This window comes from Simochromis diagramma, unplaced genomic scaffold (assembly GCF_900408965.1).
Source record: "Simochromis diagramma unplaced genomic scaffold, fSimDia1.1 OVJJ01000171.1, whole genome shotgun sequence".
Classification (NCBI taxonomy): domain Eukaryota; kingdom Metazoa; phylum Chordata; class Actinopteri; order Cichliformes; family Cichlidae; genus Simochromis; species Simochromis diagramma.
In genome coordinates this window covers 728,597-747,289 of record NW_024387222.1, presented here as the reverse complement: position 1 = coordinate 747,289, position 18,693 = coordinate 728,597, and the positions used below count along the sequence as shown (strand labels likewise).

Genomic DNA, 18,693 nt, shown 5'->3' with positions numbered 1-18,693 from the left:
CATGAGTTGAGCTATTTTCCAACAGCCCCACAAACTGAATGTAAAGAAAAGCAGAAATCCTCCTTTGAATGAACAGCTGTGCTTGAACTCTCTTCATCTGCAGTCTGTGATGACCAGTGGCGTGCACAGACAGTTTGGGGGGCAAGTGCTCCAAGGGGGAAAAAGGGCACTTTTTGCATATGTGGAAAACCTTTTTCTTTTTATAATAAAAAAAATCGCACAGGTTAAATGCAATTTGACTTTTATTTCAAAACATTCTCTAAAAATCAAAAATCACACCACAAAAAGATAAAATCTGTATCCAACTCTAAACTATATACATACATATTCTCAAGTGTCCATTAAATGGAGTGTACTGCTCTAAAGAAGCATCCTTCTTGGTGCCATGTCTTTGTAGATGTTGATGACCTCGTTGTAATTGATCTCCACATCTTTCTCAATGGCCAACAAGAGGAGATCAGACAACCTTTCTTCTCCACACAAACTTTAGTTTATTTTTGATTATTTTTAGCTTTGAAAATGATCTTTCAACTGTCGCAGTTGTCACTGGTAGTGTTGCGTAGATCTGAATCATTTTGACAAAGGCAGGAAAGATCAGCTGGCCATTGTTTTCCCTCAGTATCAGAAATATTTCTCTGAGGTCTTTTGAACTAAAGCTGGAGTGGAAGACCTTTAATTCTGTTTTGAGCTGGTCCTCATCTTCTCCATAGAATTCACAGAGGATGTGGACAGCTTCAATGGCTTCTGGGTTTGGTGGGCCTACCCAGTTAGCATGCACAGTTAAGGGCTGGAAGGACTGAATGATTCTGGCCGTTGGGCTTCCAGTATTGTCCCCTTTGAACCTCCTGTTCAGTTCCCCAGTCATGATGTCCAGAAAGGTGAAATATACACCACTCCTGAAATATGCCTCCACTGACTCAAACTGAGCACCTACTTGAGACACTGTGGTGCTGTGTTGGAAACGCACTGGAACTTTCCGCTTTCTCTCCTGACCAGGCACCACGGTAGGTACTGGAATGTTGAAACTCTCTGCCTTCTCTGATGCACATCTAAATATCTCTCCAAATTTCTCCTCAGACCTCATGGTTTGCAATGTGTGAAGCACACCATCAATTACCTTGTAGGCAGTGGAATGGTCCAACCCTTCTTCCTGCAGAGAATCTGATGCCAAAGCAGTCACTTCGAATACTGGTGTGGTGATTTCCATGCAGAGAATGAACATAAAATTAATGGCATTTCTGTACATCTGAGCATCACCTTGGGCCAGGTTAGGTGGGTCACTGTCACTGATGTCATCAAGGAGCATCAAAATGGCTTTCAAATTTCTCTGAAGTGCCTTCAGTGCTTTTTCCCTGCAAGCCCATCGAGTATCTGACAGCTGCTGGAGCTCCATAACACGTTGTCCAGGAAAGAGAGACTCCTGAAATTTGACCAAGGCAGCATGACGCTTTGGGGAGCCTGAGCAAAAGGCATACAATTTCTCCACCAAGTTGAAAAATGTCACAAAATGCTTGCTGGACTTTGATGCCTCCACTAGTACCAAATTGAGGCAATGGGCTTTGCAGTGCACATAGAGGGCCTTCTCATTGTGTGCACGGATTCTAGCTTGGAGACCTTTATACATGCCACTCATGTTGGCTGCTCCATCATAGCCTTGACCATACATGTTCTTCATCTCTAGGCCATTCTTTTGCAGAAGCAAGAACACTGTATTCTCCAGCTCCTGGCCTGTAGTTGTATCAACATTGCACACTTCGATGAATCTCTCCTTTATTTGCATATGATGAAAATATCGCACAACAAATGACACTTGCTCTTTGTGTGAAACATCAGAGGTTTCATCAAGTAGAATGGAATACATTTCAGCCTCTTTTATTTCACGTTGTATCTCCTTCCTGATGTAAGTTCCTAGTGCTGCAATGATGTCATTTTGACTTCTGTTGGAAAGCAGTGACACCTGGGGCCTTGTCTTGGTGGCTTTAACTGTGGCAATTTTTTCCAAATGCATTTTCAGCACACTATCGTAGCGGGAAAATACATTGACTAATTCACGAAAATTGCCATGGTTATCACTGGACTCACTCTCATCATGACCTCGGAATGCTTGTCCCTGACTGTTAGGTCAATTAATCTTGTCAGGATTTCTTTGTTTGTCTGCCTCTCTCGCTCTCTAACTTCCACCCCTTTTACGTCTGAAACATCAAATGCAGACTGAAGGGCCTTTTTCTGGAAATTGATCCATCTAACCATGCTTGTCATGTGCATCTCTGCGCTGGAGTGTTGTTTGATTTTTTCAAGAGCAGTACTCCACTTTCTGATGCCATCAGTTGTCCAGGCTGTTCTGCTTTTATATTTTTCATCCGAGAGGAACTAAAACAATGCATTGAATTAGCAGTGGGTGAGTATTCCAGCCACACATTAGCAGAAAACCACTGTTTTTGGAATGATCTCCCCTCAGTTTTTGGGTAAGGTATATCAGGCTGACATGGGCCCACATTGCAGCACATTGAAACGTATCTGTCATTGCGCTTTATTTTAAATGTATGGATGTGTGTTGGATCTGTTGGGTATTGTAAAGCTGCTAACTTTGACATTATGTGATCGATCTGTTCTTCCTCATTGTGGTCTTCAGAGAGCACTACATCAGTGTCTGTAGGCCTAACTGAACCTGTTGCTGCATTGGTCGTGGCTTCATCTGTTTCTATATCTCCCTCTTCTGCTATGCTGGTAGATGGCATAGAGCTGCTTCCCTGCTGTGACTGACTACAATGGAACAATAATAATAATAATAGTATTATTATTTATCATAATAATAAGCTTAAACAGATAGTTTTAATAATAACCCATACTGCAAGTCTTGTAACATAGAAATAACTTTCGTAGGTACAAAATAATAGTTAGCTCAATGCCTGCTGATTAAGTTCATTAAAAACTAAGTGTGAACAGCTTTTAAGATTTTTCAATAGAATTAACTGCAAGGAGCAGGTTACATTAAAACATTAAAATAGAACCTGACTCTGCCCTTGACTCTGACCTTTCATCTTCATTTTCCTTTGCTTTCATCCAGGAGAGCAGAGAACTGCTTCCCTGGGCTGCCTGTTGTAGATCCCTTTCTTTCTCCTTTCTCAGCCTCTCTTTCCTAGGCATTATGCTTGCTAAAATTAGTAAATAAATAGACCAAAATGTATGAGAACGAATAAGACTGACTGTGGTCATTACAAGAACAGGGCAGAATGGTCGTTTTCACAGGCAATTGGGAACTGCCTATTTTTCCTTTAGCAAATTAATGTGTTAATGTTGCCAATATGTTACACCAAAAAAATTAACATGTCTAACCAGTGCTTCTCAAAACTTTTAACATGCACCACCCCCAACACCGTACCCTTCAAACTACCAATAACAACGTCACTGTTCTGTCACAATCAGGTCACAACACAGTGCGTAAATGTCTGCGAGCATCGCTGAGTCAGTAACAACCAGTTAGACTAAAGACTGCATCTTTAGACAGTTGGACGGTGTTCTAACTTTCTCACAGGAGACACCTACTAAAGACAGTCAAAGACATTAATTTCAATCTTACCAAAGTAGGACAGTAGTTGACGTTAGTTATGGAAAGGCTAATCCACAAAAACGGAGAAACGTCCATAATTCTATTATTCATAATCATGTCAAGGTTTTAGGTTTTTCTGCAGTTCCATCTCTAAAAAGTGTGATGTCTTCCCGTCACTGACTTCAGTTTGAAAACTTTTTATTTATTCACAGATTTCCGTGAGATCATCCTAAAATTTGTAACGAAAAATGGGCTCAAAAGAGCCCTCTGCCTAACGGCATGTAGCCTATAGCATAACGTGATATTTTCAATAGTGTATGCAAAAAGGTCGGAATTGATGGAGAGTGGGGTTGCCTAAATGGTTTAGGTTACATTTTAAATGTGTCGTTTTTTTTGTTTATCAATATGGATGGATGGATGGAGGGGGCAAGCTGGCAAAGTTTGTCATGTGCAGTTTCTGACAGGCTACTTCACAACAAAACAATTGCAGGTTGGTCTTAGAGGGCAAACAGAATAATTTCACTCGATTCATGGGTTACCTGACTGGTTGGGAAGGGAAAGAGCTGCCGTGTTGTCCGCCGTGGCTCCCAGTCGCTATAGTTAGCCTACTATGCCTACTCCAAGTAGTCCTATGTCATGCCGCTGCTACACGCCTCACAACAAATGAACTGCAAGCGTGTTCACGTGACACGGTGACAGTGAAAAAGCGACAGGGTTCGGGTGTCTTTGAAGAAGGGGCACAAATCAAGCCATTATTTTCACACCTTTTTAAATCGCGCAGCTTTAAAAAAAAAAAAAATCACGTCTTTCAAAAGGGCACTTTTTTGGACTGAGGGCAAAAGGGCAAGTGCTTCAGCACCACCTCGTCTCTATCTGTGCACGCCAGTGGTGATGACGTTCAGTTACAACAAGTCAGTTTGAAGGAATCAGGATTGAAACATGTTCAAAGCAGCGACCGACACATTTCACTTTGTTCAATTTGTCTTCATGTTTTTTGTGCTGTAATGTTTCTTTTCTCACAGAACAAAAAGTGTTTCAGAGAATTCCTGTCTCTTCTTCTTTGGTGTTTGTAAAACTTCAGAACATATGAAGGAAGAAGCTTCAGTAAATATGACCTGATAGACACACATTTCAAAGTGATGTCTGTAAACAGCTGACAAAACAGTTTCAAACAGCAGAAAGTCAGCTCTGACTTCTTTTTATTCTCCATTTTTACAGCAGGAAGATTTCATATTCATCAAAGCTTGAAAGCTGTTTTAGTGTGCATGATGATTCTCAGAGAAAAGTCTAAAGGAGGGAAAGTGGGCGAGAAACCTGGGAAAGAAATACAGCAAATATTGGAAATATTCCAAAAGAGACGCATATTTATATGAATGTGACAATAGTTATGAGTTTAGTCCAGTTTCATATCAGATTTGATCTCTCTGACAGCTTCTGGGCACCAGGACATGAGAGTCCCAGTTATGGTTACTATGGAGTCTGCTGTGACGGTGATGGGAGATGGAGACGGTCATATTCTTCTGATTCAAAGACCTTCATCTGTGAGAGATGAGTTTGGTGCTTTGATGTAAATGTTTGAATAATCCAACCAAAGACACCTCACTATGAAATGTCCTGCATGAGCCTCAGACTCAGCTTACAGTCTTTACTTGTTCATTCTGCATCATATATTGATTACATATATTGTCCCTCTGTGCTCTGTGCTGTACAGTAAGGTTGGAAGTCATCCACACAAAACCTTGAAGTACTTCATTACTCTGTAGTTCCAGCAAATTGTTCTAATAAAAGTCAAAGTGCAGCTTGTCTTTACTTTGGTTTACTTGGTTTATTCATCAGCCTGTTGGTGCTAAAACTACAGTTCTGGGTGTTTTTCAGGTTTTTCAACTTCAAATATTTTCATAATTTTTTACCCATTAAATTTTAGTTTAATGCTTTTTCATTATTTTTACGATATTCCAATATTTATTATATTTCCCAATATAATAAATATTGGAAGATAAGAGTCTAATCACCACCAGTGACCTCTGTCAAAGATTAATTCAAAGTTCAGCAACAAGATTGATTTGTTTGCATAAATATTTTGATGTCGTGTCAGATTTGAAATGTTTCACTCTTTAGACAAAATGCACATGAACAAAATCTGTAATTGTCTGCAACGTCCCAAACGTGTCAGCTCTAAACTGAAGATGTTTTGTGCATTTTAACATCGTTGTGTAACGTGTTGCTACATCTCTGGTCACAGGCTGCCGTGTAGGTCACAGCACGGGGTACAGGTCAGTGTAGATTTAACATAAACATATAAACGAAGGATGAGTGTGAACAAGTGTGACCTCCATGAAGAGAAAAACAAGACTCACCTCAATAATGAACGTGACGTCAGGATCCCACCTTGAGCTTTGTGTTAACAGGACTGTGGGCCCTCTGCCAGTAGGAGGCGCTACAAACTGACTGGTGCTTTGTTGTTGGAGCAGTCAGAGGTGGGGACGGGTGGACAGGCTGATCATTGGTCCCAGAATTGGTGTTATGGACATTTATGGGTCCTTAATGAACATTTGTCAGATCACATCTGCATATGTTCATGGTCACCACAAGTTTTTCTTTCATTTAATGTAAATTGCCCCTTAAATATATTAAATATCGTCTGCTGTGTAACAAATATAATGTGTGTAATTTTAAACTTCGACTCACCTGAAAGTTTCCAGTCAGCCTCCTGCTGTTGCAGCTCCAACAGGCTTCCTGCTCACTTCAAGTTTAATCAGACTTCAGTCCAGCAACACATTTACAACCAACACACACACAGGCAGCACTGATGGTTGTACTTCAGTTTTATTGTTCTCAGAAATCAACACCAGTGAAAAATAAATTAATTCCTCGATTTTATTTTTTAAACATTCTGGTCGGAGGTGTAGAGGGAACTGCTCTCCTCACAGACCTGAAGGCTTCAAAAACACTAAACTCAGAAGGAAAGTTCAAAGTTCAAATTCTGGCCAAATTCACATCAAACACAAGGTTGAATAAAAGCACAGTCCTCCACGTAACTGGGATTTTTTTCAGACAATGAGACTAAAGGATTAAAGTCTGAATATAAAGACAAGAAATGAAGTGATAACTAAATAAAAACACCAAGTAAGAAACAGAGCGTTGTGAAAAATAACATTTTTTCCAACTAAACTTTGTTAAATTTGCTTCTCTGAGTAAAACTGTGGGTTGACAAACTGAACCAAAATACATTTACACAGAAAGAATCTCAGTTTTTACAACTTATATTTTCATCAGCCTCCCCAAACACAGAGACCAGTTTGAGCTTAATACTGCGACAACACCTGCACTACAAAATAATATGAATATGTAACAATAAAATGTTTGCATGGCTCTATGATTAGAAAATGATACACTGCATGGTAACTGAAATAAACAAAAACATGCAAAACTTTACATAAAAAGGCTTTAAAACAAAGACACTGGAGGTAATAATCAGACTGATGCAGGACAGGACCAACACACTAACAGATTACATCATTGTCATCAAATACTTTGCAATTTAAATCAAAACCTTTTGGATATTTTCATTTTATTTTTTCTGTCAGAGAAGCAACAGAGTAAAATAAAATCTTGTAAGACTAACAGGCTTTAAAGAAAAAATAATGAAGGAGACCGTTTGAAATAAGTTGTTGCTGGACCGTTTGGAGGCACTTAACCAACCAGGTTAAAAATATAAATGACAGACGAGTCTCTGATTAACGACCACAGGGACAGTTACAGACTGTATATAAAAGAAGGATGTAGCTTCTACGTCTGATTAGCCTTGAACCCTAAATTCTCTCTGATGACCAGAAGGTGGCAGCGTTTGACAGAAGTCTGTGGGGGAACTGACATAGTCGATCTGTGACCTCAGTAACCAGTTAAAGTTGAAACTTTCAGGGTCAGAATCAGTCGTTTTCAGTCTTCTTTAAAACCCACTTTATTTAATCAACTGTCCAATAAAGAATAAAAATGATAAAGTGGGGCGTGGTTTAAGGCTCCATTAGTTTAGATCATCTGTGTGTAGATGCAGAGTTCAGAGCAGTTCAGCTGCTGTTGTGAGGACTGAGCGAGCAGCGTTTGATTTAGCTGAGGGACCATTTATCATCAGAGGGACTGAAGGTAAGCAGTGGTACATTTAGATATTTGTCAGGGTTTTATTTACTTTGTTCAACAATCTGCTTCAAGCTGTTTACTTTGTAATGACAGAATTTAATGCAGACATTAAAGTCGATGGAGTATAGAGTCGTAGATTGAAGTTAAGCCTGGATCCAGCAGCTGTGTCCTGATGACTGCAGAGATTCAAACTCTGCTTCAAAGACATTTACATTCTGAGGCCCATTTAGATCGTTTACATCTTGGTCAGTACATGTTAAAGCACAACTGTTAATGACTGAACAATGAGAAGGGCACCAGTGTTCCTAGTGTTCATTTTCCATGTGTATCTATAAGTGGTTATGTCTCTTGTTGTACTGGTTTCCCTTCTTGTGGATAGAATTAAATATTCCACTGGTTGAAGCAAACAGCCCGACAGCCCTGTGATAAACCACTCACTGTGTGTTAACTAGGAGAGACTCTGTTCCTCCCCATGATCCTTATTGAAGCAGTTAAAAATAATGGACGGCTGTATTTTTGCCCAGTTTTGACACGTTACTGTACTTTAATGTGTCTATGAACTGAGAGGTCACGACCCCTTGACCATTTCCACTGGTTTCTCACATTGATCCCTTGCTTCTTTAAACAGCATCAGGAAACCAAACAGGATTCAAAACAAAACGTTAGAAACCAGCGGGGAACGTCATTGGTGGCTACATGAACCTTTGTTATACAGTCTGTGAGAACAGTTCACCTGTGAAACATGAACCCTCTTTAAGATCCGACGATTTCCAAACAATATTGTTGACAAATGAAAAACAAAATGTAAATTGTTTTGAAAGTTTTCTTAATGTAGCATAGATGTTACAATAGTCCCGACTGGTATCCCTTCCCGTCCCTCTACAATGTCCATAAGAAATCCTTTACATCAGGCACTTGTTGATTAGTCCATAGCAGCTCCGAGCCGCCCAATCAGAATCAACTCCTCTCAGTTAGTCCGCGCAGCGCCTCTCTTTAGTCGCCTCTTCGTCCCGACTTTCTCTTCCTCCTCCTTCACACTCCGAGAGGTGCGGTAGACGCCAGGAGACCTCAGCTCAATGTCACCCAGGGCCAGTGCGGGATCATCAGGCGCCACTGGTCGAGGGGCCGGGTAGTTGGGCTGGTAGTAGCGGTACGGATCGTCTTCCTCGACCTCGCCGTAGTTCTGGAAGACGCTGGGTGGTAGTTGGACTGCGGGGACAGCGCCGCCGTCAGTGACATCCTCGCCTTCTGTGATGCCGACCAACCAGGCAATCAGCCAACCAGCAGCCCGGCGGATAGGCAGTGAAAAGCCCAAAACAAAGATGGCCGACCCCGCCACCACAGGAAGCAGTGTTTTGGAGCAATTTGTAGGGTTTTGATTGGGTTAGCAAGAACAAAGGGGTGGGTAAGAAGGAAGGAGCAAGAGACACAGAGACAAGGGTTACCAAAGGTTACCAGGTCAGGTTTATGAGTCAGTTAATAAGGTGAGGAGTTTAAAGTTTGGGTTACCCAGTCAGGATGTGTGAGTCTGGGTTAGAAAGTCAGTGTTGACAATATTGAGGGTCGTTAGGATAAAAAGCTTTAAATAAGTCAGATTGAGCTTTGATGTTTACGTTTTGTGAGACATTTTGTACAAATGTCTAAGTATTACCAGCCAAGGATGACATCATTCAAACTGTCATATTTTAAGTAACAGATTTCAGATATCGTCTTTCAAATGATAAGCATCTGGATACTTAACGTGCAAAAATATTCAAAGTTGTCGTGCAGATGAGTGTTTAGGACGAGTTACAGGAGTTTGTATTAAGTCAGTGGAGTCTGGGAATTAAAAAAGAGGAATTGGATGATCATAATCTAGAAGAAAAGGTAAGGAGAGGACGACCGTGTCAATGTTCACAGTATTTCTTTATCAAACTACTGATAATTCCATATTTTTCTTGCTCCTAAAAAATACAACAAAAAATTAAAACAAGCAACAAATGCATCACATAAAGTAGTGCTGTTTGTATACGGCACCTCAGTGAGCCACTCTAGATTCATGTGGACCAAATCTACGTTTGACTTTTAGGGATCTACAACTACAGGAAGTAATAACAATAATAATAATAATAATGGTCTTTGATGTGGTTAAGATTACATCTGCTGATGATCAGCTCAGATGATGATATATAATTGCATGTTGTTCTCTAAGTAATTCATATCTGTGTAATACTGGGAGCAATATATCTCTACAAAGTGTTATGATTATGGTCAAAGTCCTGTGAGTCCTCTGACAGATCAGGAATGTCTGCCAGGAAACCAGCAAATTTAAACGATCTCTCCCAATTCTTCCTGGATGACTGGTCCATCATCAGGTCAGAAATATGCCAGAAGCTTGTTGATGGCTAACAAAAGCATCTGGTTGAGGTGCAGCTTGCCTGAAGGTATATTTAACCACATATTAGTTGCATAGTTGGGTGTTTGCATACTTTTAATCCAGATCCATAAGTCATTAAAGATTTAAGCTTTACAATCATCCCAGCCTGGAAAAAGAAGAGTTCAAAGAAATCCTAAAAAGCTCCAAATTACTACGACATTCCCGCCCATCATGAGTGTATGCAAACTTAACTGAAGCCACATCATGGTTGAAGTCACATGTGGTCTAACATGTGGGGTTGTTTGGATCATAGCAATAATTCTGATGGTGCTACATTGAACCTGCCACTGACTGTCAGGGATTTAAGGTTTTAGAGAGGGGGTGAAAGTGGACACTGGGAAGGAAAAAGGGTGCATTGGATTTATAGCACGAGACAAAACAAATGAATTGCACAGCCCTGTTTGATTATTTGTCAACGTCTCAGTAATATTCTGTTGTGGGTTATTATGGGGGATAAAAGAAGGTGAAGACAGAGATGTGGAGACACAAACACAGAGACAGAAGAGTGATTACAACATGCAGACATTACTCACATGACCCCCTGCAGACTGCAAGCTGCACACTCCGTTTAGGCCACTGTGTGACCTTTAACCTCAAACACATCAGTGATGTAGCACCAACATGCACAGAACATGCTGAAGATGACTCCTGCAGGGTTTTCTTTAGCCTCTCAAAAACATGTTTGCTGACTTGTGATTGGTGCAAACTAACAGTGATCAGGATGCATGTGAGGGATCAGCTGTGAAGCTGCTCAGATAGAAATGCCTCCTGGGTCTTTGCCTGCAGCAGGAGGGAGAACAGACTGATGCTGGAAGGTAACATGTGCCTGCAGTGCTGCTTCATCACCTGCAACTTTCATGTGGATTTTGTAAAGTCATTTGTTGAATGTTTATATGGTGACATTTAATAACTAATGCATGCATTAGAAAACCCTGCATGGAGCATCTTTCCAGCGACAGATTAAACCCACACTCACTGCACAGAGTGATTTAGCACCAACTGAGATGTTAAGATGCAGAGTTTATGACCACGTGTGGAATAAAACATGTTTTTGAGGCTTTTTCCTTCTACTTCCTTCCAGAGCTGATGTTCAAAGATCTGTCGTTTAAATGAGTTTTAACCACAATAAAATATTCTGTTCTTTTATGTTTCACTTTGAAGTCAAATAATCAGCATCTTTACTCAACATCTAGTCTCAGTTCAACAAACTGAACCTCATTTTGATCATCTTTAGCATCAACAGAAAAATCTACCACTGTAAAAGTCTGTGTATGATATTTAAAATAAGAAGCAGCAGAATAAATAAACTTTAAAAACTCAGCTGTTTTGTCTCAAATGTTCGGAAACAAACTGTCTCAACAAATTCTGCTCAGAGTTGATTATTTTGGGTGAAATGAGCCTTTAAAGTCCGTAGCACGACCACTTTGAGGCTAAATGGTTAAAGACATCATCTCTGTCTCTGTCGTTCCATCGAGTCTGTTTTCTGAGCCCAGTGCGCTGCATGATATTTCAAATTGTACAAAATGTAAAAATCACACACTGAAGATGAATTTCTGTGTTTCTTAACTTCAACACACACACTGCTGTTTGTGAAACTGAATCCTGCATCTTAGCTGTGAGTGTATCTGAACGTGTTTCACCTTCAGATACACTGAGTGTGGGTGGATGACTCTATGTGAAGCACTAAATGTATAAAGGCTCATTTACACCATGAAGGCTGCTCTCACAGACCGGCACAGACTGATTGTTAAGGTGGAATTAAGAAATAAGTGTCTAAAGTTCTTAGAACATGTTTAGCGCCACCTTGTGGCCGGACGTCACTTTTTTCTTAAATTCAGCTTCATGAGGTTTAAATTTCTGTCAGTTTTTGAAAGCAGGGTTCCAGAGTGTAAATGAACCTTTATACACGCAGTGTTTCATGCCCACTTCTGTGACATGCACTCTGTTTAACTCAGTGGCAGCTTTTCAGTGTGAAAATGAACCACAAGAACTGAACATCTGTCCTCATGACTTCAGTCCAAATACAATCAGCAGTGAAATGTTTTCATGCTCAGTTAAAAAGTTTCTTCTGTTCACATATTTGAACAAACATGCAGGTTTGTCTCATTACAGCCTCTTCAGTCTGTGGCTGTAATTACACAACAGTCACGGTGGAGGCTGCTGCTTTAATCATGTGGTTGACAATAAGAGCTCCAGAGCAAAGAGTTGCAGAGCAAAGAGCTCCAGGGCAAAGAGCTCCAGAGCAAAGAGCAAAGAGCAAAGAGCTCCAGAGCAAAGAGCTCCAGAGCAAAGAGCTCCAGAGCAAAGAGCTCCAGGGCAAAGAGCTCCAGGGCAAAGAGCTCCAGAGCAAAGAGTTGCAGAGCAAAGAGCTCCAGGTCAAAGAGCTCCAGGGCAAAGAGCTCCAGAGCAAAGAGCTCCAGGGCAAAGAGCTCCAGGGCAAAGAGCTCCAGAGCAAAGAGCTCCAGGGCAAAGAGCTCCAGGGCAAAGAGCTCCAGGGCAAAGAGCTCCAGAGCAAAGAGCTCCAGGGCAAAGAGCTCCAGGGCAAAGAGCTCCAGGGCAAAGAGCTCCAGGGCAAAGAGCTCCAGAGCAAAGAGCTCCAGAGCAAAGAGCTCCAGGGCAAAGAGCAAAGAGCTCCAGAGCAAAGAGCTCCAGAGCAAAGAGCTCCAGGGCAAAGAGCTCCAGAGCAAAGAGCAAAGAGCTCCAGGGCAAAGAGCTCCAGAGCAAAGAGCTGCAGGGCAAAGAGCTCCAGGGCAAAGAGCTCCAGAGCAAAGAGCTCCAGGGCAAAGAGCTCCAGGGCAAAGAGCTCCAGAGCAAAGAGCTCCAGAGCAAAGAGCTCCAGAGCAAAGAGCTGCAGGGCAAAGAGCTCCAGAGCAAAGAGATCCAGGGCAAAGAGCTCAGTATTTTTCTTTGATGAAAAACTCCAGAGAAAGCAGCATGATTAAAAACTACCAGAATTAGAGTCTTGATAACACTGGTGGATCATAGTTTCCTCATATTTCTGAGACTACGTACCTCCAACATTGTAGCCCACACAGGAGTTCTGATCACAGTAACCCGGAGGCCCCTGGGGGCCGATGGGTCCGGGGGCTCCGGGCCGACCGGGTACTCCGGGATTTCCAGGTCGTCCTGAGGGTCCAGAGCTACCTGGTCTGCCCTGTCCCTGGGGTCCTGGGAGGAAGAGGATGAAGAGTTTAGAAAACAAAACACAAATGTTAGAATTACAGAATCACTCTGAGGTCAAACTCATCATCAGTCATAAGAACCCCGACTGTGAGCCCGAAGTTACCACAACATGTGTTTGTGTTTTCTCCTGCGTTCTGTCAGTCAGAGGACAGAAAAACACTTTGCAGCTATCAAAGTGATTATTTTAATGGTTTTATGGTCAGAGTCGAGTAGTTAAAGTACTTCCAGACGTTTCCAGGTAACAAATGTTTAAGACATTTTTAAATGGCACTCAGAATTAACTTAAGAACACCTCAACAACTAAAACTATAGAAAAAATTATATCAACTATTTAATTTTAGAGACAATTTGTTCACAGTATTTGGTTCAGTTCAGAAAAACAACAACAACACTAGTACTAATACTAATAATAAAAATAATAATCTATCTTACCATGTCAGTTAAGACATTTGATAAAAAATTATATTTTCTGTTGAATTTGTGGATTTTACAACATCTTAATGATCCATGTGAAACATGTGAAACATTTTTTCTTTCACTAATCAGACAATCATGTTCAGGACTTTCTTCACTGCATCACTGGGATGGTTCAGAAAGGCTTAGCAGGAAAATAAGTTACCAGGTGGTCCTGGAGGTCCTCTGGGTCCTTGTACACCAACACCTGGAGATCCCTTATCACCCTTCTCTCCTGGTTGTCCTGGAAACACACAACAGAAATAAATACTGCTTAAATTTCTATATTTTGTGTCATTCCATACAGATACACTGTAACATGGAGAAAGTCAGGAAGTTCGACCTTTCCTGCACATTTCTGACTTTTTATTTATTTTTTGCTGTTAGGCTGAACCAGTGCAGCTTTGCATCGTTTGCAGTTCAAAATAATTTTGTATTCATTTTATACTGGGCCGTGTGGCAGCCCCTCAGTTCACTCTGATTTAAACAGTAACAGAGTTTTACTGTTTTGCTAAACTTGCCTCTTTCTCCTGGTTGCCCATTCTGTCCATTTTGTCCTGGGAAGCCTGGTCTGCCTGGGGGTCCCTGTTCTCCCTGTGGTCCTGGGGGTCCTTCTCGACCAGGCTCTCCCGGTGGTCCGGGAACTGTGCGGATTGACACCGGAGGACTCGGCACGTGGTTCAGGATGCTGTTGTAGCGCGCCATGTGGCCTGAAAACAGTTCAGTTCAAACATTATTAGTATTATTATTATTATTATTAACAAATAAAGGTTTGGGTTTTTTTAACTCACTTTGGATCAGCTGCTCACAGACCTGTCGGGCAATGGCCTGAACTGATGCTGTCGACTGGAGATCTCCCTGAAAAAACACACGATGTTCATATAAAACACACGTAGTTATGTGCGAGTGTTTTTAAATGATTCATATTCTGCGTTTTATGAAGGCGCTACAGACTCAAATTATTAGGACTGAAATTCACTCATAAATCTGCAGATTTGTTTCGTTTCTTTTTCAGCTGCTGGTGTCAAATTTTTAGTTACAGCAAATTTAAAGTAAATTTATTTTATGAAACTCAAATACACACATATTATATTTACTTATTGGATGATGTTGATATTTCATTATTGTAATCAACAAAGGAAACAGTGACTAATGTTTACTGCGTATTAATAAAACATATATTAATACTTTGATGAATGTCTGCTGTTTGTGTATCCTTGAGTTTGACATTGCTGCTGCAACACAACAATATATCTCAATGTGCAGGTCAGCAGACAGGACGTTTGTGACTGGGGGAAGTAATAACATGAAGACAGAGAGCTTACCCGTTCACCTTTCTCTCCCTTAGTTCCAGGAGGTCCCTGCAAGAGAAACGAATTCATGAAAAACCAGGAAAAAACCTCCAAACTTGTGAAGCATCGAACACAAGATGAAGCAGGTGATTCTCTCGTCAGGGCAGCATGTTGATCATCTTGCTGTCCTGATTAAACTGCAGCCTGCTTGTTTTTGTCATTTATTTAAAATATTGGAAATCTTTATCTATATGAATAATAACTAAAACCATAATTTCAAATGTTTATACTTTTCAGTGTTGACACGTCTCAGAGGGAAACAGACACGTCCTAAATCGAGGGGAAAAAGTTCTTCTGAATCAAAGACCTTCATCTGTGAGAAATGAGTTTGGTGCTTTGATGTAAATGTTTGAATAATCCAACCAAAGACACCTCACTATGAAATGTCCTGCATGAGCCTCAGACTCAGCTTACAGTCTTTACTTGTTCATTCTGCATCATATATTGATTACATATATTGTCCCTCTGTGCTCTGTGCTGTACAGTAAGGTTGGAAGTCATCCACACAAAACCTTGAAGTACTTCATTACTCTGTAGTTCCAGCAAATTGTTCTAATAAAAGTCAAAGTGCAGCTTGTCTTTACTTTGGTTTACTTGGTTTATTCATCAGCCTGTTGGTCCTAAAACTACAGTAAATGTCTTGTTTCTAAAAGTTCAGCAAAAAATATGTTTGATTAATAAGAATTTTAAAGGTTCTGATCAGCTGGAACATCAGAAGGACATTTTTATACCTCTGTGTATGTGAAAGTGACAGAAAGACATTAAATGTTAATTGTGTTATGTGAGTCATATATATTTAGTTTTGCATTTTATATGGAAGTTGTATTTTGATTTGAAAAACAAATATTTCATATAAGGCTTTAAGTGTTGATGACTTTAATTACAGATAAAATAACTTACTCAGTAACTTATTGGTTGAATTGTAAAAGAGAGAAAACGGCTTCAGAGCTCTAAGTGTCGCTATATTAAAGGTTCAACATTTAACTTGGAGACACTTTGAAATATTTCAAAACATCAACAGAATATGAAGAAAACATCTCTGACGTCATGTTCAACACATCTATATATGAACTGAAGTTAGCATCCTCTAAGCAGCTAATGTCATCCTGTACACTCATGTAATACCACTTTGTACCACAAGAGGCTGCAGTGAGTCAGCGTCTGCACTGAGCTCACATTTGTATAGTTGTTGTTGCACTACAGCATTAGGTCAGACCACAAGTGTGTTGTTCTTTTACAATAAACAGCAACAATCAGAAAGTGTGTTTGGATTGACAACAACTGTGATGACACATTATAACCTGTTATTAAAGTTCTGCCCCTGCTTTGATCAAATGTGGGTTACTGCTGGTTAGTTAGTGTGACTTCATACAAACCTGTGTGTTACACCAGTGGAAGAAGCTTTTCCTTCATCAGTCTTCTTGTTTCTTACTATAGGGGTGAACAGCTACACTAACACTCTCTGGCTCTATGCTGCCCCCCTGTGGTCACAGTTGTAGTCAGTGTTGGTATGAAATGTTTGAAAGCTTCAGCACCACAGACAGCTACAGGCAGCTCCACCCTCTCTGTACCATGTCTGCAACCTGTAACTTCAGTGTGTTGGGTTTAAATATTGAAATAAACTCTGGCTGCACATCGTTCTGCTTTTCTTTTTTTTCTTTTTTAAAAAAAGAGAAAAGGTTAAATAGTGTAAAATATGTAAATGTACAAAGAAAATGAAGAAACTGTAGTGGTCCATGAATAACTACATGGATGACACTTTTATGAATAGGGATGTTGTTAAACGGTTGTAAACATATGTTGTGTAGCAGGAAGTCACGTATACTGAGACACACACACACATACAAACACATTCACAGTGTGTGTTCTCTGAATAAAAGGCTGCGAGGGGAGTTTGGAGTTGGCTACAGGGAGCTTGTGTCAGTTCTGGGAGGCAATCTCCCCTTGCAAGCAAACCGTACCAGTGGCTCTTGTGTTGTGTTTGCAGTCTCTCGTGGTCTGAATCCAGCAGGGTCGTATGTTCAGACCCAACAACAAGCAACACAAGGGAATGCAGACAATGAATACAAACAATAAGGGAACAGACCACAGGTGGGAACAAAGAGCAGAGTCTAATCGTCAGTTTTACTCACAGAGGGAGGATAGTAGGAGCGTCGTCTCCTCCGGCCTGAGGAAACAGGAGAGTTTGGAGCTGCTGATGCAACATCATTCCAGCTGAAGAGCCTGTGATGAGCCGGCCCGTAAAATCTCCGGCGAGCAAAACGGCATCATCCAGGTGGAGTCGGCAGCCGGTGATAGGTTGTTGCTCCACGTGAGAAGGAAATCTGCACTTTTTTCTTCTTTGTGAAGGAAAAAGGGAAACCGGATAATTGAGCCTCTGATGGCCCCAGACAGGAAACTCTTTGAGGATCGAGGTGGAAGAGCTTATGAGGAGACAGGCCAATGAGCGGGCAGCAGAGAGGCTGATCAACCCCCGTGAGCAACCAGAGATGGGTGGATGATGCCCACTTTCAGCTGCAGAGCATCAGGTGCAGGCGGGGCAGCAGGTGGACGAACACGGCGTCTTTGAGGACCCCTTAGAGCCCGGTGAGTACCACTGAAAATGTGCTCCTACCAGGGGTGAGCCAACGCTTCCACTTCAGCTTTTCCTCAAGAAAGGAAACGGCTACTTGCTGCCACTTGTAGGTCGGAGTCTGCTGCTTTATTTTAGTGCTCGAGATCTCCTGTCATGTACCGCTGTGTGAGGCAAGGCAGGATAGCAGATAAAATGTGGGAGTCGGAGACAGAAACCAAACTTAAAGACAATTTATTACTGACTACAAAAACACCATAACTAGACCAAGAAATACTAAACAGACGAACACACAGCTGGAGGGAATGAAGGAGGCTGTGAGAAGAAACACAAGGGAACAGATCACAGGTGGGAACAAAGCTGAACATAATCAAACTAACGAGACCAGGAAGCAAAACTAAACAAGATGCACACAGGACGAGAGACTGTCAGAGTAAAACAGGAAACAGCAGAAACACACACTGAGACACAGACTGACTGAACACAGGGAACAGAGGGAGGGAGAGAAACAGAGACACGACTGGGGAACAGGCCAATCAGCATGGAGACAAGACTGACTTCACAGAGAGATACTAACACAGGAAGAGGGCGGGGACACAGAGGAGGGATGATAACATTGGGGTGTTATGTATTTCCTGTTTTACTTTCAAGGTCTCTGTCTTATCTCAGTGTGTTCAGTTTACGCTTCCTTGTCTCGTCAGTTCTGATTTGCCCCAGCTGTGTTTCCCTCCTGTTGTCCATTCCCCGATTGCTCCCTCTATGTATTTAAGCCCTGTGTTTCAGTTTGTCATTGTCGTGATCTACTGTTTATTTTGCTGTGTGTTTTGTCTGCCCGTGTAAGTTTTTTGGATTCTTACTTTTGTTCTGTTTGAGTTCAGCATCAAAGCTGTTTCAGTTTACGTTTGTCTCTGGAGTCTGCACCTTGGGTCCTTTTCTTGCCTGCACACAGCCGTCACATAACAGAAGATCGCGACCAGAACATGGACCCCGCAGACTCTTTTTCCTCGGAGTACAACACTGAGATGGAGCG

General features: G+C 41.3%; 1 protein-coding gene and 1 long non-coding RNA gene across 2 annotated transcripts; one reads left to right on the top strand and one right to left on the bottom strand.

Moving 5' to 3' along the window:
- The first annotated feature begins 2,389 nt into the window (after positions 1-2,389).
- On the top strand, positions 2,390-4,377 carry LOC120746579. Its single transcript, XR_005698883.1, has 2 exons — positions 2,390-3,426; positions 3,878-4,377. It is a non-coding gene; the product is annotated as an uncharacterized LOC120746579 (long non-coding RNA).
- A 1,980-nt stretch (positions 4,378-6,357) lies between these two features.
- On the bottom strand, positions 6,358-17,297 carry LOC120746615 (collagen alpha-1(XIV) chain-like). Its single transcript, XM_040052036.1, has 8 exons — positions 17,224-17,297; positions 16,468-16,498; positions 15,065-15,100; positions 14,531-14,597; positions 14,261-14,449; positions 13,906-13,983; positions 13,116-13,271; positions 6,358-8,935 (listed from the first exon to the last, which is right to left on the bottom strand). Exons 1-8 carry the CDS (start codon positions 17,295-17,297, stop codon positions 8,655-8,657), a joined length of 912 nt encoding a protein of 303 aa, XP_039907970.1. The 3' UTR covers positions 6,358-8,654.
- Between the last annotated feature and the right edge of the window lie 1,396 nt (positions 17,298-18,693).